We start from the raw sequence: 25,077 nt of genomic DNA on the forward strand, positions 1-25,077 counted from the left end.
CACTGGGGTAGATACAGGGTTATCAGATTGTTCCATGTGGGGCTCACAGTCCTAATCCCCATTTTACAGATGAGGAAACTGAGGCAGAGAAGTGAAGCGACTTGCCCAAAGTCACACAGCTGCCAAGTGGCGGAGCCAGGATTAGAACCCAAGACCTCTGACTCCCAAGCCCGGGCTCTTTCCACTAAGCCACTCTGCTTCTCTGTCACCCCTTTCAGGTGTCACCCCTTTATATAGCTACTTTGTTAAAGGTCTATAATCAAGTAACTTTCCTCTTCAGTATTGACAAGCATTTTTGTTGACTGTTTAGTTTCCATTTAGGGAAGCAGCATAATAATAATAATAATGTTGGTATTTGTTAAGCGCTTACTAGGTGCCGAGCACTGTTCTAAGCGCTGGGGGAGATACAGGGTAATCAGGTTGTCCCACGTGTAGCTCACAGTTAATCTCCATTTTAGAGATGAGGGAACTGAGGCACAGAGAAGTTAAGTGACTTGCCCACAGTCACACAGCTGACAAGTGGCAGAGCCGGGAGTCGAACTCATGACCTCTGACTCCGAAGCCCAGGCTCTTTTCCACTAAGCCACGCTGCTTCGCATGGCTTAGTGGAACTAGCACAGCATGGGGAGTCAGGAGACCTGGGTTCTATTCCTGACTCCCCCCGACTTGCTGGCTGTGTGACTTTGGGTAAGTCACTTAACTCCTCTGTGCCTCAGTCTCTTCATCTCTAAAGTGAGGCTAAAGTATCTGTTCTCCTCTGCACGTAGACTCTGAACTCCATGTGAGATGGGGACTGTGTCCAATCTGAGCCCAATTTGGGGTGCCCAGCTGACACCAGAAGGACCTGGGTTCTAATCCCGACTCTGCCACTTGTCTGCCATGTGAACTTGGGCAAGTTACTTCATTCTCTGTGCCTCAATTTCCTCATATGTCAACTGGGGATTAAGAGTGTGAGCCCCGTGTGGGACAAGGACTGTGTTCAACTTGATTAACTTATATCTACCCCAGTGCTTAGAACAGTGCTTGGCTACAAATGCCATAACAAGTACGGTCAAAAAGAAATCATAGTCCATGCCAAGGAGAGCAACACAAAAAAAGCCACGTGCCTGCTGTTGACCTTGGGCAAGTCACTTAACTTCTCCGTGCCTCGGTTTCCTCCTCATCTATAAAGTTAGAGTTAACTACCTCTTCTCCCTCCTGTCTAGACTGTGAACCCTATGTGAGACAGTAACTGCGCCTGCCCGCACATGATTATCTTGTATCTACCCCAGCGCTTAGTACAGTGCCGAACACCTAGCGAGGACTCGACAGACCCCACAGTATATTATAATTATTGTGGCCACACTGTGGCTTCCCCTCAGCTGACATTGCCACTCTGCTGGTAGGGCGGAGTGCCTTGTCATAGCTTCCTCTGGTCACTTAACTTCTTTGTGGCTCAGCTTTCTCATATGTAGAAGGATAAAATCTATTTTACTCTGCGTCTTAGACTGCAACCCCCATGTGGAACAGAAACTGTTTAATTTGATAATTTCGTATCTATGCTGTCATTTTGCACAGTGTTTGGTAACTAGTATGTGCTTAGTAAGTTGTCTCCCTGACTTTCTGTGACTCTTTCCCTCTTGGTCTCTCTCTCTAGATTGTAAGCTTGTTGTGCACAGGGAATGTGTCTGTTTATTGACCACTTTATATTTAAAAGACCGTGTATGTGATTTTCTTCTGAATGCTGACTGTATTAAAAGTATCCTCATCTCTGTTTTTCCCCATCAGTTGTGTTTCTCTCTATTACAAATTTAACTCTCATTCTAAATTATGCTCATGTCACACTCTGCTTCCCTTCATCCTCAAATTAGAATGCAGTCGACACTAATGAACAAAGTAGACTTTCTCTTTTATACCTATTCAAGTGCACAGCACAGTGTTCACAGATTAAGTGCTCAATAAGTGCCATTGAGCAATTGATTGAGCAGACATCTCTCACCATTGAGCTTATTTCCCACCGGAGAACGTTCCCTTCCATGCTATCTTTAGGTTTTAATTATTTGTTCTGACCATCGGACAGAAATCCACTCCAATTTTATATTGGATACTATAGTAGGCAAGTTAGAATTCATTTCCCCTTGAAGTGGTTTTGCAAAGTGTGACTAAATAGCAACTATTGATGATCCTCTTGGGGGGAAAGGTGTAAAAATGAAAAAAAAATCTAAAATTATTTTTCAATCTTTACTAATAAGTCAAGACCACTATATCTTCTGTCCTCAGTGGTTTGTCATATCCTCTCTAGTTAATATTTTTGAACAAAGACAATGTTTGAAGAGATAGAAGAACAAGCCACTTAAGGAGTAATGATGGTATTTATTAAACATTTACTATGTGCCAGACCCTATAACCTGATTGGATTCATTCCCTATGTCCCGTATGAGGCTCACAGTCTAATGAGGAAGGAGAACCAGTGTTTTATCCTCCATTTCACAGAAGAAGAAACTGAGGCACAGGGAAGTTAAATGCCTGGCCTTTGGTCACACAGCAGTTATGGCAGGGCCAGGACTCAAACCTGGGTTTCCAGCCACCCAGCCTCATTCCTTTTCCCCTAAACCTATGGAATTAGGGATACACAAATCTGCCTAGGTGATTTTTAACTCTTCACTTTTTGCCCTCTAGAAATATTCCTGTGTGTAAATATTATGTTATGAATATGTGAGACTATTGTAATATATCAATATTATAATCCTCTGAGGAGGCAAAAAGCAGGTGGCCATTTTATTCCAGAAATGTGAGAGAACCGTGTATAATGGCTTCTGGGAATTGAATTTTGGGCTTTTGGGAGTCCAAAGAAATCTTGAAGAGCACATGCATTTCCCTGGGGAATTGCTTGGAGTTCCAGTTCTCCCCTGCTGAGACAAAGTGTGACAGGCTCCCCATCCAGGCCGAGACAGGACGGGGAGTGGGATCATTTTTCCACATGATGTCAGAGGGAGAGCTTCCTCCCTCCAGGGTCCCGAAATGCAGTCCATATTGAGATTGGCTTCTCTCCTTGCAGCTCCTATAGGGATAAAGTGACACAGAGGTTCGCGCGTGGAGGTGGGCTGGGTGGGGGTCTCGTCCACAGGAGTTCTGAGACACCCTCCCCACCCAGGCTACCTCCCAGAGTTGAACTGGGCTCCCAGCACTTCTCAACTGGGGCAATTTGGGAGCTTCAGGAGAAGCAGATTCGACCTGGGAAGTTCCCTCAATCTCCTGTGCCTCCCCTCCAAAGCTGGGATGTGAAGAAGTAGCCTGGCTTAATGGATAGATGACGGACCTGGGAGTCGGAAGGACCTGGGTTCTAATCCCTGCTGGGTGACCTTGAGCAAGTCACGTCACTTCTCTGGGCCTCAGTTTCCTCATCTGGGAAATGGGGTTTAAGAGTGTGAACCCCATGGGGGACAGGGACTATGTCGAACTTGATTAACTTGTCTCTACCTCAGCACTTGAAACATTGCTTGGCATAAAGTAAGCACTTAAGTACCATCTGGGACATAAATTGAATTGGGCTCCTGGCAGGCCTGATGAAGGATAGGTTAAAACGCGGACCTTGAATCCTTGGATCTGTGTGCCTCAGCTGACAATCTTCTATCGATCTTCAGCAGGCAAAAAACAGTTTATAAACCTCCCTTCTAGGACCATTAAATTTTCAGGTCAGTTAAGTGAAACTCAAGTCCTGCTACTTCCCGAAGCCGCCTTGCTCGTCAGATGTGACAAAGTCCACTGGTTCAACTATGTTCGGGTCTTAAAAACTTACTTTGCAAAGGTATGTACATTCCCCTTCCTAAGTCTGTAATTCTGACAGCATGAAAAAGGGTTCCAGCAGGGCCTAGTGAACAGAGTATGGGCCTGGGAGTCAGAAGGACCTGGGTTCTAATCCTGACTCTGCCACTTGTCTGCTGTGAAGCCTTATCAAGTCACTTAACTTCTCTGTGGCTCAGTTACCTCATCTATAAAAAGGGGATTGAGACTGGGAGCTCTGTGTGGGACAGGGACTGTATCCAGTCTGATTATCTTGTATCTACCCCAATGCTTAGGCATATAGTAAGTGCTTAAGAAATACCACAGTTATCAACCTTTTCAATCAGTTGCACTTATTGAGCCCTTGCTCTGTGCAGAGCACACAGCTAATGGCTCCAGGTTTCATGTTTTTCAAGATCACAGATGTCAAAATCAGCAGACCGAGGACCAGATGCAGGTTGTCGTCTGTTTCTCAAGCCTTCGGCTTGAGTCCAGCACCACGGTTGCTGAGCCTGCTCTCCGAGCCGGCCGCAAAGGGGAACTGAAGATGCTCACGCTTGCAGAAGCCAATGAGTTCCCCTTACAGCCAGCTCAGGGGGGATTTGAGAACAGAAAGGGAAAAATGGCTCTCTCCTTATGTCCAGAAGTAATTTACACCTGAATCCGTCAGGCCTTCCCACCTCATGGAGTTCCGAATGTTTTTTATAGAATAAGGAAAAGGTGCCAGGGAGGGAGGGAGAGCAAGCAGGCAAAAGGGAAAGTGAGAGGGAAAATGGCTACCAACTGGGCCTTTGAGGAAGGAGAGAGTGGAGGTCATTCCAAAGTGGGGAAAGAGAAAAGACAAAAAGCCAAATACAGAAATCAGAAATAATGAGGTAGTCGGAGAGGAGGGATGCCTGAAAAAAGAGCAAGGGATGCGCGTAGCCGTGTAGTTAGCTGAGGCTCCTAGGCTGACAGCCTGAGCAGCCAGGCAGGAAGTCAGAATTTTCAGAGCTAATGATGGAAGACTTTTAGCACTAGGATGGCAACAGTCAGCCCCGGAACTAAGCGGACAAAGCCCTCACCACCACAACCTTTCAAAACCACCTGAACCCGGAGCATTTCTCAGAGAAACCCTCCTCCCTTTTCCCCCATCTCTTCCCTCTCCCTTCCCTCCTTTTCACCAATCTTTTTTTTAGGGTATTTATTAAGCGCTTACTATATACTAGGCACTATACTAAGTGTTGGGGTTGATAAAGGCTAATCACATTGTCCCACATAGGGCTCACAGTCTTAATTCCCCCATTTTACATCTGAGGTAACTGAGGCATAGAAAAATTAAGTGACTTGCTCACGGTCACACAGCAGACAAGTAGCAGAGCCAAGGTTAGAACCCAGGTCAATAATAATAATAATAATGTTGGTAGTTGTTAAGAGCTTACTATGTGCAGAGCACTGTTCTAAATGCCTGGGGTAGACACAGGGTAATCAGGTTGTCCCACGTGAGGCTCACAGTCTTCATCCCCATTTTACAGATGAGGTAACTGAGGCCCAGAGAAGTGAAGTGACTTGCCCACAGTCACACAGCTGACAAGTGGCAGAGCCAGGATTCAAACTCATGACCTCTGACTCCTAGGCCCGGGCTCTTTCCACTAGGCTACGCTGCTTCCCTGTCTTGCTCCAGAGCTTTAGTTTCCCCCTCCCCATCCCCCCACCAAGACCTCTGGAGACCACAGATACTACTTCCAAGCCACAGATCTCAGCAGCATGAGCCGAGGCTGGGCACCTCAGTCAGTGGTATTTATTGAGAGCTTCCTTTGTACACTATACTAAACGCTTAAGGGAAACAAACTTGTAAACCCAATCTTTACCCTCAAGGAGCTTATGATATCTGTTGCGGAATTGTACATTCCAAGCTCTTAGTACAGTGCTCTGCATGTAGTAAGCGCTCAATATATACAATTGAATGAATGAAGAAATGAATGGTGAGAGAGATGGCCATCAAAATAAGTTACAGGTTGGTAAAATGCAGGACATAAAAGTATCTGGTGCCATCCCCAAACCAGATAGGGGCCAGGTCGGTGGAAAACTAGACCATCCAGTATGAAACCAGACAAATGGTCACCCATCTTAGCACCCTTGGCAGTTTTTTTTATGGTATTTAATAAAGTGGTATTTGTTAAGTGCTTACTATGTGCAAAGCACTGTTTTAAGCGCTGGCAGATACAAGGAGATCAGGTTGTCCCATGTGGGGCTCACAGTTTTAATCCCCCTTTTACAGATGAGGTAACTGAGGCACAGATAAGTTAAGTGACTTGCCCAAAGTCACACAGCTGGCAAGCAGCGGAGCCAGGATTAGTTGTTAAGCACTTTCTATGTGCCAGACACTGTTCTAAACACTAGGGTAGGCACAAGGTAATCCGGTCTCACATGGGGTTTACAGTCTTATTCCCCATTTTACAGATGAGGTAACTGAAGCACAGAGAAGTGAAGTGACTTGTTCAAGGTCACCCAGCAGCCGCATGATAGAGTCAGTACTGGAACCCAGGTCCTTCTCCCTCCGAGGCCTGGGCTTTATCCATTAGGCCATGCTGCTTCTCCTTCACAAGCGCAGCCAGGCCTGATTTTCAGATCATTTTCAGGACACTTCAGAGCACTGCCTGGCACAAATTGCAGCAGCTCCACAAAGCACACCAGCAAGAGGGGGAAATACATGCCAGCCAAAGGCTCACCTCTAAAGCCAAAGAGCTTAATGCAGTGCTCTGCATACAGTATTAGTATTACTGAATTTAAAGTAATCTCTCAGTGGGAGTGCTCCAAACTCATTTTCTGTGTATTTTCAGCAATGGAAGTGGGCAAAACAAAAGGAAGCGAGGCTCAGTAATTGCAAGCATAGAAACTCAAAATCTGTGCCGTTGCCTCTAAAACCATTAGATCATGTCTACTGATTCTACTGTACTCCCCCAAGCAGCCAGTGCAGTGCCGTGCACACAATAATCTCTCAATAAATAATACTGATTGATTTATTAAACCCTTAAATTTCATTTTTTCAATTTGAAAAAATCCCATTTCCCAATTCTTTCAGGTGGACCTTTTGGGTTCGCCATGGATTCAAATAAATACTTGACATGAAATTTCCAAAGTGATTTTTTTATGAACACCTTCTTAAATATAAGTAAAGTGGAAATAGAGGAAAACACATCATCTAAATGTTTTCACGTCAGCCTTGTAATATACATTCTTCATAAAGTGTTCACGGCAAATATCTCAGAAAAGTGAAGGTCACCTTAAGTTGGCAAGAGAGAGCCCAACGTACCACTTATTTGAATTTTAGAAATGTAATTGTCTGAAAGTCTTGTATTTCTAGGCAACAAGACATCCATTGGCCAGGCCAGACCGCCAGGTAGAGAGGGATGTTTTGTCGAGTTCCTTTTCCGTCTCTGAGTTGGTTTCGGTTACCCCTCAACTTCAGACTTGGCGTTTGCATTTTCATTTGCATTTTTCTGGTATTCCACTGAGTTTTGATCTTTTCTCGAGGAAGCATGTGTGCCCCTTGGAATTTGGTGGTGGTCGCCAGCCAGAGCGGGACAGACAGCACGTCAGATTCTCCTCCAAGCTTGGGTTTGGGCTAGGATGTTTGCTGACTGATTGTACACCAGTGGAATCAGTCATTGGAATTTACTTCCCTTTGCAAACCTTCAGCCCTTGGTAGAATAAAAGCAGCATGGCCTAGTGGAAAGAGCATGAGCCTGGAATTTGGAGGACCTGGGTTCTCACCCTGGCTCTGCTACTTGCCTGCTGTGTGACCTTGGTCAAATCACTTCACTTCTCTTTGCCTCAGGTCCCTCATCTGCAGAATGGGGATTCAATAGAGAAGCAACCTGGCTCAGGGGAAAGAGCACGGGCTTGGGAGTGTGAGGTCATGGGTTCAAATCCCCGCTCAGCCACTTGTCAGCTGTGTGACTTTGGGCAAGTCACTTCACTTCTCTGTGCCTGTTACCTCATCTGCAAAATGGGGATTAAGACTGTGAGCCCCATGTGGGGCAACCTGATCACCTTGTATCCTCTCCAGTACTTAGAACAGTGTTTTGCACATAGTGAGCGCTTAACAAATTCCATAATTATTATTATTATTATTACCTGTGCTCCCTCCTACTTAGACTGTCAGCCCCATATAGGATCCAATGATCTTGTATCTACAAGCGCTTAACAGATATCACAAATGTTAATAATTGATTAATACCGATTGAACCACGTGATATTATCCCTGTTCCTCCTCCTAATCGTTTTCCTGAGCAGTGCCTGGAAAAGAGGTAATTTACTTGTTTGGGTGAATTTAATTGTCATTACCTGTTTAGTCTTATATGTAGCCTGACCTGGTAGAGGACAGGCCTGGGAGTCAGCGGACCAGGGTTCTAATCCCGAATCAAACACTTACTTCCTGTGTGACTTTGGGCAAGTCACTTCATTCTTCCTATGCTTCAGTTTCCTCATCAGTAAAAGGGGAATTCAGTACCCCTCTCGATTGTGAGCCCCATGTGGGACAGGGATGGCGTCTGACCTGATTCCCTTGAATCTACCTCAGAGTTTAGTACAGCGTTTGGCACATGTTAAGTGCTTAACAAATGCCAGTTACAAATTAATACTATTTTTGTTACAATATGCACGTAGCAACTGAAAAGCTCATTTAACTAAAAAGAAATGAGTAAATGTAAATTAATTCCCAATGCAAAACCAAAAAGCTTATCAAAAACAAATGAGCAGCCCCTGAGTTGCCTGTGTTGACCTCAGCTAAATCATTTTCTCACAGTCATGACAAATAAAACATTTCAAACATTTTGCATATTGACAGTTGTACTGTTTCAAGAAACCATCAACTTCTTTTTATAGTATTTTGTTGTTAAAGTCAGAGATTCCATTAAGTAACTTTACAGTCCTTGTTAAAAACATTTAACAGCAGTACAGTAGATTATTCAGACACAAAAAAATTCAAATAAAGTACTTAATATTTTCTAGCACTGACCATGATGTTCTTTTCCTTCCTTTCCTTTGAAATCGCATTGCACAGTTAAGAAGATGAAATATAGTATTCCGTATTTGTTAAAGAAAAGAGCCTCAGGAAGAGTTTTTTTGTTGTCACTTTTGCCTGAAGCAGTAATACCAGAACTGTGCCTGTTAATTCTCTAGTATTTTAGAGAAGGAACTGTGGTTAATAGATGGCCTTATAAGGGACTGTGGTTGGTTCTTTTTTGGTAGCATAATCACCTCAAATATTTGCCTGAATTCTGGCAGCTGTGGAATCTTGCAGAGAATAGGCTTGCTTAAATTCTGAAGTGCTTTCGCTCCTGCTAGACTCCCCTTGAAATCGTCTAAAAAGAAGGTGGTACACAGTTTTACGGATATTGCTTGACATAAGAAAATACATGACTGGATCCAAACAACTGTTGAAAGCTGAGAACACAAGCATAATCTCATTGGTTTTGTGAAAAATCTTTTTCCAGTAACAAGATGTGTCCCGTAGCTGAGACGTGATATAGATAAACCGAAAACCATGGTAGGGGACAAAGCATATAGTGAAAATGATCAGTACAATAAAGGAATTGCGGGCTGTCTTGGCATATTTCCTGGAGTTGGGAAAATTTGATCTTCTTTTGGAAATGCGCAAAAGATTTTTGGCAATTTTAGCATAAGAAAGAATGAGCAGAAGGAAAGTGAACCAAAACAGGATCACTAGGATGAAGTTAAAAATTGCTTCCCCTTTCACCTTCTTCTTGTTTCTGTAATGGAAACACATTGCAGACTGGTCATTTTCCCTAATCGAGAAAACAAGCATTACCAAAAACCCAAGCACTGCACACATCCACACGAAGCAGCAGGAATAAATGCTGTGCTTAGGGGTAAGTCCTTTATGCTGTTGAAACGAGCGGTTAATTTTGGCGTAGCGGTCCAAACTTATCAGTCCCAAAAAGGTAATGCTGATATACATGTTCATGTAAAATAGGAGGCCCACAACTTTGCAGAAAACCGCACCGAGGGTCCATTCATCTTGGTTAGTGTGGTAGAGTATTCGGAAAGGGAGGCAGAAGATGAGGAGGAGGTCGGCAATGGCCACATTAAGGAGGTACACCTGAATGGAATTCCTCTTGCGGTGGATGCCCAGAAACACGTACAGGGCGAGAATATTCCCAGCCAATCCCACCACAAATATGAAGGAGTAAAAAGTGATCAAGGTGACGGACAGTGACGGTTCATCCAAGGGGCATTTGGATGACTCTGAGTCATTTCCGCTTTGGCCACTCTGGTTATCCGGGAAGACGGTTTCATGAAAAGAGAAAGGCTTAGAGGTAGTTGACGCCCCAGCCATAGTCAGAAAAGGGCCGCTTCTCTTGGCCACTCTCTATCCGATCCGAAAAGGGAAAATGATCCAGTAGGCTTCGCGCGATACCAGGTTTTTGTGTCCTTTCGTTGGACCTGTAGAGCATAGACATCAAAAAGTTACTGACTCCTCCTCTCAGGTTTGCCACTTTACTAGAAGAGCTCCTCACTTCACTTTTCTTTTTTCTGGCTTCCCCCTAGACAGTAAGCTCGTTGTGGGCAGGGAATGTGTCTACCAACTCTGTTATATTGCCCCCTCCCAAGTGCTTAATACAGTGCTCTTCGAACAGTAAGCGCGCAATAAATACAGTTGATTGATCGATACTCATAGATCGCAAAGAGAGAGGCTGCAGCAGAGCAAGCTTGATTTTCAAAGCATATCAGTGTTAGTTGGTAGTCCTCTGGCCTTTATCAGAGTTAAGGGGTTTAAGAAACCCCTAGGTACCTTAACAAATGTACAGGAAATAGAGTAGTAGTTAGTATCCTTAGAGAGACAGACACCTTCCCCCCAGTGGTTAAAATGTGGGGTTTTTGGATATAAAGTAACTGCTTGAGACCCCTAGCGTAAGATGAAGAGTTTCTGAGGGAAGAGAGGCTCCTTGCGGGCAGGGATCACATCTACCACCTCTCGTACTCTCCCAAGCGCCTAGTATAGTGCTCTACACACACAGTAAGCCCTGGATATGCACCATTGGTTGAGTGAATGAGACCTAAAATAAGCAAAAATCAGCTCTAAATCATTCAATTGTGGGAAATCAGTGTTGCCTCTCTGGCTCGTCTCCTCATTCATTCATTCAATCGTATTTATTGAGTACTGTGTACTTACTGTGTACAATACTGTGTACTTACTTTATGCAGAGCTCTGTACTAAGCGCTTGGAAAATACAATTTGACAACAAATAGAGACAATTCCTACCCAACAACTGGCTCACAGTCTAGAAGTGGGGAGACAGACAACAAAACAAGTCGACAGGCATCAACAGCATCAATATAAATAAATAGAATTATAGATATGTACACATCATTAATAAAATAGAATAATAAATATGTACATATATAAACAAGTGCTGTGGGGCGAGGAGGGAAGTAGAGCAGAGGGAGGGAGTGGGGTGGTGGAGAGGGGAGGAGGAGCAGAGGAAAAGGGGGGCTCAGTATGGGAAGACCTCCTGGAGGAGGTGAGCTTTTAGTAGGGCTTTGAAGGGGGGAAGTGTGCTAGTTTGGCCATGTGAAAAGGAAAAGCATTCCAGGCCAGAGGTAGGACATGGGCCACATTGTTACAACTGTTTAGTGTCTGCCAAATCTGCCATCCTGCAGAGAAGCAGTGTGGCCAACTGGAAAGAGCACCTGTTAGGAATTAGAGGACGTAGGTCCTAATCGCAGCCTGACCTGTGACTTTGGGCTAGTCTTTCACTTCTCTGTACCTCAGTTTCCTCATCTGTTAAAATGAAGTTTATATACCTTTTCTCCCCCCTACTTAGGCTGTGAGCCCCGTATGGGACAACAACTCTGTTCGACCTTTTATCTTTAACTTTTATCTACCCCAGTGCTGGGAACAGTCCTTGACTCAAAGTAAATGCTCAACCGGTACCATCATCATCATCCTTCTTATCTTCAAAGCCCTTGTAAAATTCCCTCTCCTCTAGGAGGCCTTCCTTGATTGATTTCTCAGCTTCCCACCTTATATCCCCTTGACTGCCCCTTCAACACTTATTTGCTACCCATCCTTCAGCCCCTGAACTACTTTATACTCCATTACCTCCCCCTGCCTCTAATTTATTTTAGTGTCCATTTCCCCCAGTAGACTGTAAAGTATTTGAAGGCAAGGTTCACATCTCCTAATTCTAATGTACTCTGTTAAGCGCTTAACATGGGGCTGTGAACAGAATAGGTGCTCAATAAATATTATTGATTGATCACCTTCAAAAACAATTTGCCAACTGCCTTGGAGAGAAACTGAAAGGATCTCCCTCTCTAAAGCTCCAACTCTTAGTAGAAGAGAAGGAGAAAGGAAAAATTTAGTGTGCATGACAAAACGTCTGTACACCAGTCATGGATATGGTCAGTGAGAATCCACATTATATGGGACCACTAGAAAATCTGGACTCCCTAACCCACCAATCGAGCAATTGTTGGTATTTATTGAGCACTTACTACATGCAGATTACTGAACTAAGCGTTTGGGAGGGTACAATGTAACGGAGTTGGTAGACACATTCCTTGCCCAGAAGCTTGCAAGTCTTACACCAGTACCCGAGAGTTGGCCAGCAGGCTCCTAAGTCTCACTTTCCAGTATGTGTGGTGCTCCCCAGTGTGTGATAGACAAGAGCAGATAAAACCAAGAGCAAAGAAACTATTCAACCTCCCCCTAGCTTGCCATCCTGCAGTTGCTAGCTCTTCCATTGCCCCCATGGCCCACCCCTTGCGGTTTCTGTCTCCATGTGCCCCCTACGTGTGGCATGCAAGGTGACCACAGTGGAAGTCCACTGGACAGAGTAGTGGATAAAGCACAAGCCTGGGAGCCAGGGGACCTGGGTTCTAATCCCAGCTCTGCCACTTCCCCACGCTGTGACCTTGGGCAAGTCATGTAACTTTTCTGGGCCTCGATTTCTTCAACTGCAAAATGGAGATGCGACATCTGTTCTCCGTCATACTTAGACAGTAAGCCCCATGTGATACAAGGGACTGTGTCCTATCTGCTTAACCTGTATCTACCTCAGAGCTCAGAACAGTGCTTGATCTGTACTAGCCAATGTTAAGTGTGAAGGAAGGGGAGCCTTAGCTCTTCCCTTTGGTCTTAGTTTCACCCACTTCTGCCTGACTTCCACTAAGGATGGGGAATCAATACTTCTGAGGATCTTGTGGGGTTGCAGGGGTGGTTCACAAGGGATCATGTGTGGATTTGTTGTTCCTGTCTCTGGGTCTGCGTGTCTCTCTCGGTCTCTCTCTCTCTCTGTCCTCATCTCCTTTTTTCTCCTTCACCCTTATGCTCAGACCATCATTTTGGGACTCTTATCGACCCCACACCTCCTGCCCTAGTTTAAGCTCCAGAAAATGTGCTCAGAACTAGCTTAGCTATTATTCATTCATTCAATAGTATTTATTGAGTGCTTACTATGTGCAGGGCACTGTATTAAGTGCTTGGAATGTACAGTTCTGCAACAGAGAGAGACAATCCCTGCCCAGTAACGGGCTCACAGTCTAAACGTGGGGGGGGCTCACAATCTAAATGGGGGAGATACTATTAGAGGGACATGAGGGTTTGTGGGGGGATTCCATTTCCATTTATTGCTTGTATCCACCCCAACGCTTAGTACAGTGCCTGGCACAAAGTAATGCTTAACAAATCCTATTATCGTTATAATTATTATTATTAGCCAGAGGCAAAGAAGGTTCCACCAGTTATCTTAGCCCAGTGTGGGAGTATGTAAAGCTTGTTGGTATCTCCACGAGGGGGCAGGCAGCAGAAGCAATTAGTTGTGGAAGGTAAGTTTATAGCAGCTCTTGTGAAGATTTAGTGGGATCACTTAATGAGTTGAGTCTACTGAAGGGATTAGGAAATACTATTACTACTATTGGAATGTCCTTCAAAGTAGAGAGTTTGAAATTATTAGCTAAAATGAGGCTGTGGGTAGTACTGTCTGCTAAATCTGTTTTATTATTATTATTTTATTGTACTCTCTCAAGCATTTACTACAGTGCTCTGCACTAGGTGCTCAGTAAACACCATTGATTGATTGATTGATTGATACCCTAATTCGGGGACAATCTATGAGGCAACTGTGTCCCTCTAGATTGTAAGCTTGCGGACAAGTAACCTGTCTGCTAACTCTGTTATACTGTAGTCCCCCCAAGGGCTTAGTACAGTGCTCTGCACACAGGAAGCACTCAATAAATACCATTGATTTGATTGATCAATACGGCTGCCTTGGGTTGGGCCAAAGGGGAGGAAATATGTCAATATGGAGCTGAGGGCGTGAATAAAGGAAGGAAAATGGTGTTGACAAGGAGAAGGCGGGTCGGGAGCTTGACCACCAAGTGGCAGAGGGTTCAGAAGCAAAAGTGACTCTGGTCTTGGGCCACCATGAAATGGGGCACCCTGATAGAACCAGGCTTCCCAAAGAAAACGTAGAAACACTTCTTAATCTGACTTTGAAAACTTGCTTGCATTTCATGATCCACCTCCCGAATGGTCTGATAAGTGTGGTCTGTGAGAAATTCAAACATTCCTGCCCTCCAACATGAAAATGGGAAAAGGAGCAACATGCGAAGAAAAGTGCCCCCTGGGTCCTCCACGTGGGCAACTTTCTGTTGTGGAGACTGGCCTGGCTGGGAACAATTTGGGTTTCGGAGGAGAGTTACATCTTTGAAGCACAAAGGTAGCCAGAGCCCGGCCCTGGGAGTCCGAAGGACCTGGGTTCTAAACCCGGCTCCGTCACTGTCTGCTCTGTGACGTGGGGCAAGTCACTTCACTTCTCTATGCCTCACTTACCTCATCTGTAAAATGGGGATTAAGATTATGAGTCCCATGTGGGAAATGGACTGTGTTCACCCTGGTTACCGCCTATCTACTCCAGCATTCAGAGGAGTAAGTATTGTGTGCCTGGCACATAGTAAGAATTTTTGGAATTGTGGGCTTTGTCCCCAAAGGATCAAATGGCTTTTCATATCTTTTCTCCTATCTGATGATGATGCATTCAGTCGTATTTATAGAGCCCTTACTGTGTGCAGAGCACTGTACTAAAAGCTTGGTATAGTACAATGCAACAAAAACGATGATGATGATGATGATGATGATGATGATAATAATGTCTAATGCTAAATGTAATATTTATTAAGTGCCCACTGTGTGCCAAAAACTATACTCAACCTGGGGTAGATACAGTCTGGTCAGACAGTCTCCCTCCTCCCTTCTGGATCTCTTGATCTCTCTCCACCTCCACAGCAGAGTCTATATGTTGAGCCTCCATTATTGTTTGAGCAGTGGGGTTGGCATCTAAAAATATGGCATAAATGAAGACAGATCATCATGTCCTTGACTGTCCTCAGGCCATTTCTGCAGTTGTGGAAATCTTCACAGAGAGCCCATCAACTCAGGAACAAGGGCTCAGCCCCTCTGAAGACATTTTCTTCCCATTGACACTTCTGAGTAATCCGTCCTACTTCCCCCTAATCCAATTTATAGAGAAAAGTCAGGAATTCAACAAAGCTTTATGAAGACTATAACTGAGGGGATGAGATTTTTTTTTCTTCTCTGAAAATACACTAATTGCTGTAGCCATTTTTTTTTGGCCGAGGGATAGTCCAAAGAAAGAAAATTACACATAACATTGTCGTGGCTCAGTGGAAGGAGCACGGGCTTTGGAGTCAGAGTTCATGGGTTCGAATCCCAGCTCAGCCACTTGTCAGCTGTGTGACTTTGGGCAAGTCACTTAACTTCTCTGTGCCTCAGTTACCTCATCTGTAAAATGGGGATTAAGACTGTGAGCCCCACGTGGGACAACCTGATTCCCCTGTGTCTACCCCAGCGCTTAGAACAGTGCTCGGCACATAGTAAGCGCTTAACAAATACCAACATTATTATTATTATTATTAATCCAAGATGACTGTGCAAAGGAAAAATAAGATTAGTAAGGCTTGTTTTTTTGCAGGCTATTGCCTGTAATTTTGTGATTTTTATAAATTAATGCCACAATATGCACATGGATTTGAGAAGTTGAGAAAGAATACTCTTGTACTTTGTTTTCCCAAAGAGTATTTTATCTCTTGATCAAGCGTAAAGAGTTTTTGTAGTTTAGTTGGCTTGGTTCACTCTTGGCTCCGTCATCTTTGAGTGAATGATAATGGGGTCTTGCAGAATGTCAGTAAAAGTGCAGAAATCTGAATAGCTTTCTGGTAGATTTGTCCTTCAGTTTGCAGATGAGTTCTGCTGGCGGTGAGCTTGTGACTGGGGCTGTTTGTGTCAAGTGGTAAATCCCTTTCACATTGGCCCTTTTTACCCTTGTAAATACAGTTGTGCACGTGTTCTGTCCCTTTGTCATTTGAGATAAGCATTGCTCAGACACCAGTTTTTAAGAGGGGAAAGTATATGCTACCACCAGTGAGAGGAGGTATTGAGTTATCGAAGCATCATGGCCTAGTGGGCCTGGGAGTCAGAAGGACCTGGGTTTTAATCCCAGCTCTGCCACTTGTCTGCTATGTGACCTTGGGCAAGTTACTTAATTTCTCTGTGCCTCAGTTCCCTCGTCTGTACAGTGAGGATTAAGACTGTGAGCCCTATGTGGGACAGGGACTGGGTCTGTTCTATCTCATATCTACCCCAGTGCTTAAAACAGTTCCTGGCACACAGTAAGTGATTGATAAATACCATTATTGTTATTATTATTATTTTTACAGTAGTGGTGGTGGGTTGCACAGAGCCATCAACACTCCCTCTCCCAGATCCTCTGTGCCTCCACAGGAAGCACTGTGAGGTGGTCAGTAAGGAAAACAGGTACATTATGTGGTCACAGAATAGACTTCTTCTGAGATGTCAGCAGCAGCAGACAATTTGCCAACCACAAGTAAGCTGAATGCGTACTGTGTGCGGAGAATATACTGAACATTTGGGAGAGCACAGTGCAACAGAGGTGGTAGACACGTTCTCTGCCCACAAGGAGCTTACAGTCTAGAGCAAGAGACAGATTGTAAATTACGGCTTTGTACATGAGTGCTGAGGATGGGGTAAATAGTGATTGCTTAAAGGGAGTAAACATAAATGCAAAGGTGATGCAGAGGGGAGAGCAAGTAGGGGAAACAAAGGATTGGTTTGGGAAGGTCTCTTGGAGGAGAATTGATTTTAGCAGGGCTTTGAAGAAGTGGAGAGTGGTGGTCTGTCATATATGAACGGGGAGGGAGTCCCCGGGCCAGAGGGAGGGCATGTGGAAGAGGTCAGAGTGGAAGCGAGACAGATGACATAGAGGAACAGTGAATAAGTAGGTGTTATAGAAGCAGACTGGGTTGTCACAGGAGATCAGCAGGTAAGGTAGGAGGGGGAGAGCTGACTGCTTTGAAGTCTACGGTAAGAGGTTTCTATTTGATGCAGAAGTGGATAGGTAACCACTAGAAGTTCTTGAGGAGTAGAGAACCCTCCCATCCTATAAGTAATCTTGGAGAATGGTCTTCAAAGGGGCTCAGAAAAGATGATAAACAAATGAATGTTCAGTTCTCATAGGATCCTGGAGCAGATAGTAAAGTCAGGAGATCTACTAGCCCTGCCTCCTGCTTCTAAATACTGAAACCACTTAGGACTGGAAGAAAGAAATAGAGGGAGAGTGCTCAAGAAGGGAAAAAACGGTAAACCAGAGTGTATCTAAAATCTGTGCAGGAGGCAACGTAGAATATCAACTGTCAAGCCCACTGGGTCCGGGGCTCGGGAGCTGCCACTTCTAACCAAACTCCCAGTCACCAGATTCGTTTTTTGAATACAGCCGCCTGAAAAGCCAAACCCGCGGGGCCCTCACCTCTCTCTCACCCTCCCCTCCCTGATTTCTTGGTGTATGAGCCAGACCCAAAGAACTCAAGGAACATCGAAGCAGACCCAGTATTTCAGCTCCCCGGTGATCGAGAAGTTCTTCCTGGCTTCCAACCGCTCTCTCTCTTGCTTCAGTTTCACCCTGATTCCTCTCGTTTGGCCGTCAGCACGCATGGAGAACAACTGGGTGCTGTTTTCCAGACTTTTTTCTTGCTTTCTTCTTAGACCCCTCCAATTTCTGCACATTGTCAACAAGCTATCAGTGGTGTTTTACTGAGCGCTTACTGTGTGCAAAACACTGTACTAAGTGCTTGGTAGTGTCTACTGCAAAACAGGACAGCATACTTGGAAGTGGGTCTGATTAGTGCAGAGTGTCCTGGAAGGAATACCACCCAATTCTGGCATCTCACACTTGTGGTTATTGAACCTAAAAGCATACTTGCTTTTCATGAAATGCATTAAAATTGCTGATGTGTGGTCAGCTTCTGTTTACCTATGACTCCCAGGTATTATTCAGCTATATTTGTATCCAGCCAATTTACTCACAGCTGTAATTGGAAGAGTTGGTTTCTCATAATATGGAGAAGCAGCGTGGCTCAGTGGAAAGAGCATGGGCTTTGGAGTCAGGGCTCATGAGTTCGAATCCCAGCTCTGCCACTTGTCGGCTGTGTGACTGTGGGCAAGTCACTTAACTTCTCTGTGCCTCAGTTCCCTCATCTGTAAAATGGGGATTAAGACTGTGAGCCCCCCGTGGGACAACCTGATTCCCCTATGTCTACCCCAGTGCTTAGAACAGTGCTCAGCACATAGTAAGCGCTTAACAAATACCAACATTATTATTATAATGTTTACTTCATGCCAGGCAATGTACTAAGCACTGGGGCAGGGTATAAGCAAGTCATGTTGAACAAAAAATCCCTCTCCCACACTGAGCTCAAAGTCTTTATCCCCATTTTGCAGATGAGGGTACTGAGACCCAGATAAATTAAGTGACTTGGCCAGGGTTACACAGAGCAGACAAGAGGCAGAGTCCAGGTTCTTTCACTCCCAGGCCTGGGCTCTTTCCAATAGGCCAATTTGCTTCTCTGTGCTCCAGCAGAAACTCCAAGTCTTACAGCAGATAAGTGGTGGAGCCCAGGATTAGAACCCAAGTACTTCTGACTCCCAGACCTGTGCTGTATTCACTACACCATGCTGACCACTTACCATGTGCAGAACAGTGTACTCATGACTTGGGAGAGTACTTAATCCTTTATATATAGAACCTGGCATTTCAGTCAATGGTATTTTTTAATTAGTGGTAGTCACTGAGCACTTTCTATGTGCAGAGTACTGTTTTAACCATGTTTGTCCCTATAGAATTTATCCTGCTTCTGCAGGGGAACCACTTTCCTGATTTGTCTACCCCAATGTGCAACTGAAATCTTCCTTTTGTGTTATGTAATAATTGTGGTATTAAGTGCTTACTATGTGCCAAGCACTGTATGAAGTGACGGGGTAGATACAAAATCATCAGGTCTCACAAGGGGCTCGCAGTCTAAGTAGGAGGGAAAACAGGTATTAAATCCCCATTTTGCAGATGAGGGAACTGAGGCACCGAGAAGCCAAGTGACCCTGTCAAAGTCACACGGCAGACAAGTGGTAGAGCCAGGATTAGAACCCAGGTCCTCTGACTCCCAGGCCCATGCTCTTTCCACTAGGCCACATTGCTTCTCTATGTACTGTGGGAGCCAACTCCACCATTTCCTACGTCTCCCATAATGCACTCACTCCTGCCCTCTTCCACATTTGCTGCTCCTTGGGCAAGAAGTAAACTTTGGGGTGTTGGGACTATTCTTCATAGAAGGTAGAAGAAGCAGCATGACCTTTGGGAAAGAGCATGGTCCTGGGAGTCAGAAGCCTTGGGCTCTGATCCGGTTCTGCCACTTGTCTGTGTATAACCACTGTGCTTCAGTTACCTTATTTGAAAAATGGGGATTAAATCCTCCTCCCTCCTAGTTGACTGTGGGCCCCATGTGGGACAGGGATTGTGTCTAACCTAATAATAAAAATAATAATAATAATGGTACTTGTTAAGCACTTACTCTGTGCCAAGCACTTTTCTAAGTGCTGGGGTAGATGCAAGTTAATCAGGTTGGACACAGTCCCCGTCCCACCTGGGGCGCTCACTTTTATCTCCATTTTGCAGATGAGGTAACTGAGGCACTGAGGAGTGAAGTGATTTGCCGGAGGTCACACAGACATGTGGCCGCAATGGGATTAGAAACCAGGTCCATTTGACTCCCAGGCCCATCTTTTTATCCACTAAACCATGCTCCTTATTCTCTTGTATCTACCCCAGCCCTTAGTGTACCATTTAGCACATAGTTTTATTAGGGTGGGGAGTGCTTGGGGAATGAGTAGGTGTAACTAGAAAAATTTGACAGCCACAACCTCAGTGTGTAATCAGATGTGGTTGTCTTCAACTAAAGGGCAGTGAATTTCATACTGCAATCCTATTTAGTCAATCATTCAGGACTCCATTCCAGAAGGATTTGATTGAGTTGCAAATTGAACTTTCTTCAACAGGTTACAAGATTAGGCAGTGTTTCCTCCATTTGAACTGTCAGTAACCACAGCCCTAATCAAACTCATCTAAACTTATTTATCTGTTTTCAGCCAGGAAAGCATTTTTGTAGCTTTAGAAATCAACATTAGCAATCTGTTCTCTGAGGTGGCTTTGTATTTCTCCTTGTGTGAAGAGTTTACAGGGTCTTACATTTCAGAAAAATTTGGCTGTACAACATGCTTTTTTGTAATTGAGAGGTTTGACTATCCAGGGAGAAAACCTGAGTTATAATTCCTGCTCCTGCACTTATGTGCTGTATGACTTCAGTCAAGTATTTAACTTCTCTGTGCCTCAGTTGCCTCATCTGTAAAATGGGTACTAAAGCTGTGAGCCCTCTGTGGGCCATGAACTGTATCTAACCTGGTTATCTTTTTCTTATATCTACGCCCAAGCTTAGTTCAGTGCATGGCTCGTAGTAAGTGCTAACCAAATATCATTTAAAAAAAAATAGGTACCAGTAGACTATAATCTCCTTGTGGGCAGAGTGGTGTTTTCCAACTCTATTGTATCATACTTTCCCAGGCGCTTAGTTCAGTGCTCGATAAATATCATTCATTGATAGCAGATCATGTGTTTCCTAGTGCAAGCTGCAAACAAAGGTGCCAACTTTTCTTTCTGAGTATGGTGGCAAAGGGGCGTACAGGGGTCACAGTGGGTGTAAAGCCTGGCAGGACACCGGTATCACAGAGATAATCACCTGGAAAGTCGCCTTTTGGGGTCTCTTCAACCCCGATGGAAAAGTGTCAGTTCCTGCCTGACAATCCAGCTCCCACAGCCGTGGGGGTCGCTCGTCCCCATTGCCCCCCAAGACTGGGCACTGATGGCTCCGAAGAGATAAATGAAGCATGGCCTAGTGGGAAGAGCACAGGCCTGGGAGTCAGAGGACCTGTGTTTTAATCCCGGCTCCACCACTTGCCCGCTGTGTGACCTTGGACAAGTCACTTAACTTCTCTGGCCTCAGTTTCCTCATCTGTACCATGGGTATTCAATACCTGGTCTCCCTCCCACTTAGACTGTGAACGCCATGTGGAACAGTGCCTCTGTCCGACCTGATTATCTGGATCTGTCCCACCTTAGAACAGTTTTTGGCACACAGTAAGCACTTAACAAATACTACAATCATTATTATCATTATTTTAACTCCCATCATAATTACTCAACAAACTTTACCCAGAGAACTCACCCCCTTGCCCAAGCCCCATCTGACCCCATCTACTCATATTCTGAGTTATACATATTCTCCTTTATACAATGGCTCTTACTCGTTAAACCACATTCTGCAGGTACCTTTCACCCTGCCTCTTCTGCACTAACCAAAGTTGACTTTGATAACTTCATTTGTTCATCTATGCGAAGCAGAGTGGCCTAGTGGATAGAGCACGGGCCTGGGAGTCAGAAGGAGTTGGGTTCTAATTCCAGTTCTGCCATGTGTCTGCTGTGTGACCTTGGGCAAGTCACTTCACGTCCCTGGGCCTATCTGTAAAATGGGGATTAAGACTGTGAGCCCCATGTAGGGCAAGGACTGTGTCCAACCCGATTAGCTTGTCTATACCCCAACACTTAGAACAGTGCCTAGCACACAGTAAGTTCTTAAATGCCACAATTATTATTATTATTATTACTATCTGATCCCAACACCTAATTAGAATCCACATGGGAGCCAGGGGAGGGACAGGGGAAATCAGTAATGCACTCCCAAGAACCTTTAAGAGTGTGCACCAACCTACATTCACCCCCCTCCAAACACACTTTGTTCATTCAGTTGAATTTACTGAGCGCTTACTGTGTACAAACCACTGTACTAGGAACTAGAGATTGCAAAAGAAAACACCAAACTAGACATCAGAGAATCAGTTGCCTCAAAAAGAGCAATCACCGTGTTGGGGACATTTAAGTCTCTAAGCTGTAAGCTCATTGTGGACAGGGAAAGTGCCTGTTGTTATACCTTCAAGCACTTAGTACAGTCAGCACACAGTATGTACTTAATAAATACGAGTGACTGATTGACTGCAGCCACTGGGCAACTAGGGTCGAGAGGGAAGGAAATGCTTGAGACCATTATGGGTTATTGATCGGTGGCTCAGTTTGATAGAAAATGCCACCTTTTTGTGACGCTTGTCAGCCCTCTCAAACCAGATTGAAGGCAAACCGAAATTGTTGCACAAGCTGGAAAATTTAATAATAATAACAATGTTGGTATTTGTTAAGCACTTACTATGTGCAGAGCACTGTTCTAAGTGCTGGGGTAGACACAGGGGAATCAGGTTGTCCCACGTGGGGCTCACAGATGAGGGAACTGAGGCACAGAGAAGTTAAGTGACTTGCCCACAGTCACACAGCTGACAAGTGGCAGAGCTGGGATTCGAACTCATGACCTCTGACTCCAAAGCCCAGGCTTTTTCCCAGCCCAGGCTCCAAATTTCTTAATGTTGGCATAGCATATAAGTGACCGTAGAATAAGAAGGAAAAAAACTCAAAATAACCTTCATAAAACAGTGTATCATTGAGGCTGCTGTTCTGGGGAGCAAGAGAAATTGAATTTTTTCAAGGGGAGAAGGGACAGAATGCAGGTGATTTGGAAAGCTTGTGCATATGATCTCTCGACTGTAAGCTCATTGTGGTCAAAATGTGTCTGTTTATCGGTGTATTGTACTCTCCCAAGTGCTTAGTACAGTGCTTGACACACAATAAGCGCTCAGTAAGTACGATTGAATGAATGAACATTTTCTCTTTTGGTCCCCATTTGCAAGTCAGGCTTTGGGTGTGTTTCACTGATGGCGATACTAAATAGACTGTTAGAGTGCTAATCGGAAGAAAATAATATGAGTATATTTACCTGATAACACTCCATCAGGGCAGACACCTTGTACACTTAAATCGCATGCTACGAGTAAAATGGAAAATGAACACTTAGTGGCCACTTTGTGCAATTAGTAAACTGCATTTCAAAATAGATTTGCCTTGCCTTTAGCGGGCAAAGAGATTTTTAGTTCAATCAACACCTCTTACTAGACTGGTTTAGTATTGAGTGTAATCCCTAAGAATTATTTCATGTATTCTTTAAAGCTCCCATTTCTAAATGGATTTATGTAGCAACTTCAAACTGTAAAAACAACGATAAACCCAAAAGTAGTCCAAAAATGCTATGTGTCGTAGATTATTACTGCACCTAAATCATTTGAAGGTAATTGCAAGGCTTTAGGTATCTTGTTCTAAAAGAATTTATCTTGGGACATTTAAAATACAGTACACTGATAGTACACTTAAATTAAGCTAACAACAGCATATGCAAATGATTCCAAATAGATTATTTTGAGTAATCTCAAGGGGTTCTTGAAAGTACACATCCAATAAGGCTTTTAGGGCAGTTATTCATTACATTTGTTTGAAAAGACACCTTACAATTTACTAATCACCCTTGACATAATTACTAATTTAAACAGAATCCATAATTTCTATTTTTATGAAAAGAGGCAGAATTCAAGTTTTATAACCCTCTTGGAAACAAAATTCCCCAGTTCAATAGGATAATGTTATAACCAAAAGGCAAGCACAGTCATCGTATTATTAAACAATAGTAGTTATTGTAACATTGAGTGGAATTCAAAGAAAGTACTTACGCTTTAGTCATTCTTGGTGCCTTCTCCTACAGTGTGGTAAGTAGCGTGTCTCTAAACGGGAAACTTTTAGCTAAGTTATCTAAAGTCACTTGAAGTGGCTGTGTCAGCGTGTTCAGGCTGCTTGTTCCTCAGTCGGGTGGTGGTGCAATACACTGAGGGTTGTTTTTTTTGCTTGTTCCTCAAGTTGGACTTTTTTAGGGTTTTGTGACTAACACGCTTGAGACTCTTTGGCAGTATCCAAGTCTTTTGTTGAACCATAAAAATTAAACTTCTTGCTCTTAGGACCCCATTTGAAATGCTTGCCAAATTGCATACTGATTGAAATCTGAGTTAGTATCCAACTCACGAAGCCTTCCCCAAGGAAAACCTATCTCCGTTGTGGTTCACCCCTAGTTTCTAAATTTCAAAAGTAGGAAAAGCTCCTCCCGCTTTTGAGGATAAAATGTTATGGAAAGGAAAATGTGTGTCCACTGGTGAGGACCCCTCCCTCCTGTCCTGTGGCAGGCACACTGTTCGGCATATGTTGTCATGTCTTCATCAATCATTGGTATTTATTGAATGTTTACTATGCGCATAGCACTGTACTAAACACTTGGCAAAGAACAATGCAACAGAATTAGCAGACACCGTAGGCTCATGACAAGCTTCCTTATCTCTCTTCTTATCATGAACAGGCATTCACTACAAGGAACTTTTATTCCATTAAAGAAATTCAGATGAGTACCAGAGAGGTGATTAAAAGGTTAGAGGATTTCTCAGGTGCAAAGGTCAAGGAAAGCAGCGTGGCCTAATGGAAAGACCACAGGCCTGGGATTCAGAAGACCTAGATTCTAATCTCGGCTCTGTCACTTGTCTGCCATGTGATTTAGGGCAAGTTGCTTAACTTCTGTGTGCCTCAGTTACCTCATCTGCAAATGGTGATTAAGATTGTGAGTTATGTCCAACCTGATTATCTTGCATCGATCCCAACACTATTCCCTTTCCTTTCTGCATCTCCCTTGCACTTGGATTTCTACCCTTTATTCACCCCACTGTTAGCCCTGCAGCAATTATGTTTATATCTGTAATTTATTCTTAATAGACCTCTAGACTGTGAGTTCCTTATGAGCAAGAAACATATCTACCAACTCTGTAATTTGTACCCTCACTCTAGGCTTCAAGGCTCTCCATCACCTTGCCCCTTCCTACCTCTCCTCCCTTCTCTCTTTCTACCACCCACCCCG

General features: G+C 44.1%; 2 protein-coding genes across 19 annotated transcripts in view; one reads left to right on the top strand and one right to left on the bottom strand.

The window, feature by feature from the left end:
* CASK (calcium/calmodulin dependent serine protein kinase) overlaps nucleotides 1-25,077 on the top strand; it is a 321,131-nt gene that overhangs the window by 174,951 nt on the left and 121,103 nt on the right. The window lies entirely within an intron of this gene.
* On the bottom strand, nucleotides 2,333-23,993 carry GPR34 (G protein-coupled receptor 34). Of its 3 annotated transcripts, none has more exons than XR_003753393.2 (4): nucleotides 23,855-23,993; nucleotides 23,071-23,118; nucleotides 8,765-10,212; nucleotides 2,333-3,040 (listed from the first exon to the last, which is right to left on the bottom strand). XR_003753393.2 is itself a non-coding variant. In XM_029046430.2 (4 exons), exon 4 carries the CDS (start codon nucleotides 10,103-10,105, stop codon nucleotides 9,008-9,010), a length of 1,098 nt encoding a protein of 365 aa, XP_028902263.1. In that variant the 5' UTR covers nucleotides 10,106-10,212; nucleotides 14,984-15,109; nucleotides 23,071-23,118; nucleotides 23,855-23,987; the 3' UTR covers nucleotides 8,578-9,007. The 3 variants fall into 3 exon arrangements, 2 of the variants coding, with proteins under 2 accessions (XP_028902263.1, XP_007665429.1); XM_029046430.2 differs by lacking the exon at nucleotides 2,333-3,040 and adding an exon at nucleotides 14,984-15,109 and having other exon boundaries at nucleotides 8,578-10,212; nucleotides 23,855-23,987; XM_007667239.4 differs by lacking the exon at nucleotides 2,333-3,040 and having other exon boundaries at nucleotides 8,578-10,212.

The sequence above is a fragment of the Ornithorhynchus anatinus genome, chromosome 18 (genome assembly GCF_004115215.2).
Source record: "Ornithorhynchus anatinus isolate Pmale09 chromosome 18, mOrnAna1.pri.v4, whole genome shotgun sequence".
Taxonomy (NCBI): Eukaryota; Metazoa; Chordata; class Mammalia; order Monotremata; family Ornithorhynchidae; genus Ornithorhynchus; species Ornithorhynchus anatinus.

Bases quoted from the DNA above. Each gene is read 5' to 3' on its own strand.
- GPR34 (XM_007667239.4), bottom strand. From the start codon at position 10,105: ATGGCTGGGGCGTCAACTACCTCTAAGCCTTTCTCTTTTCATGAAACC.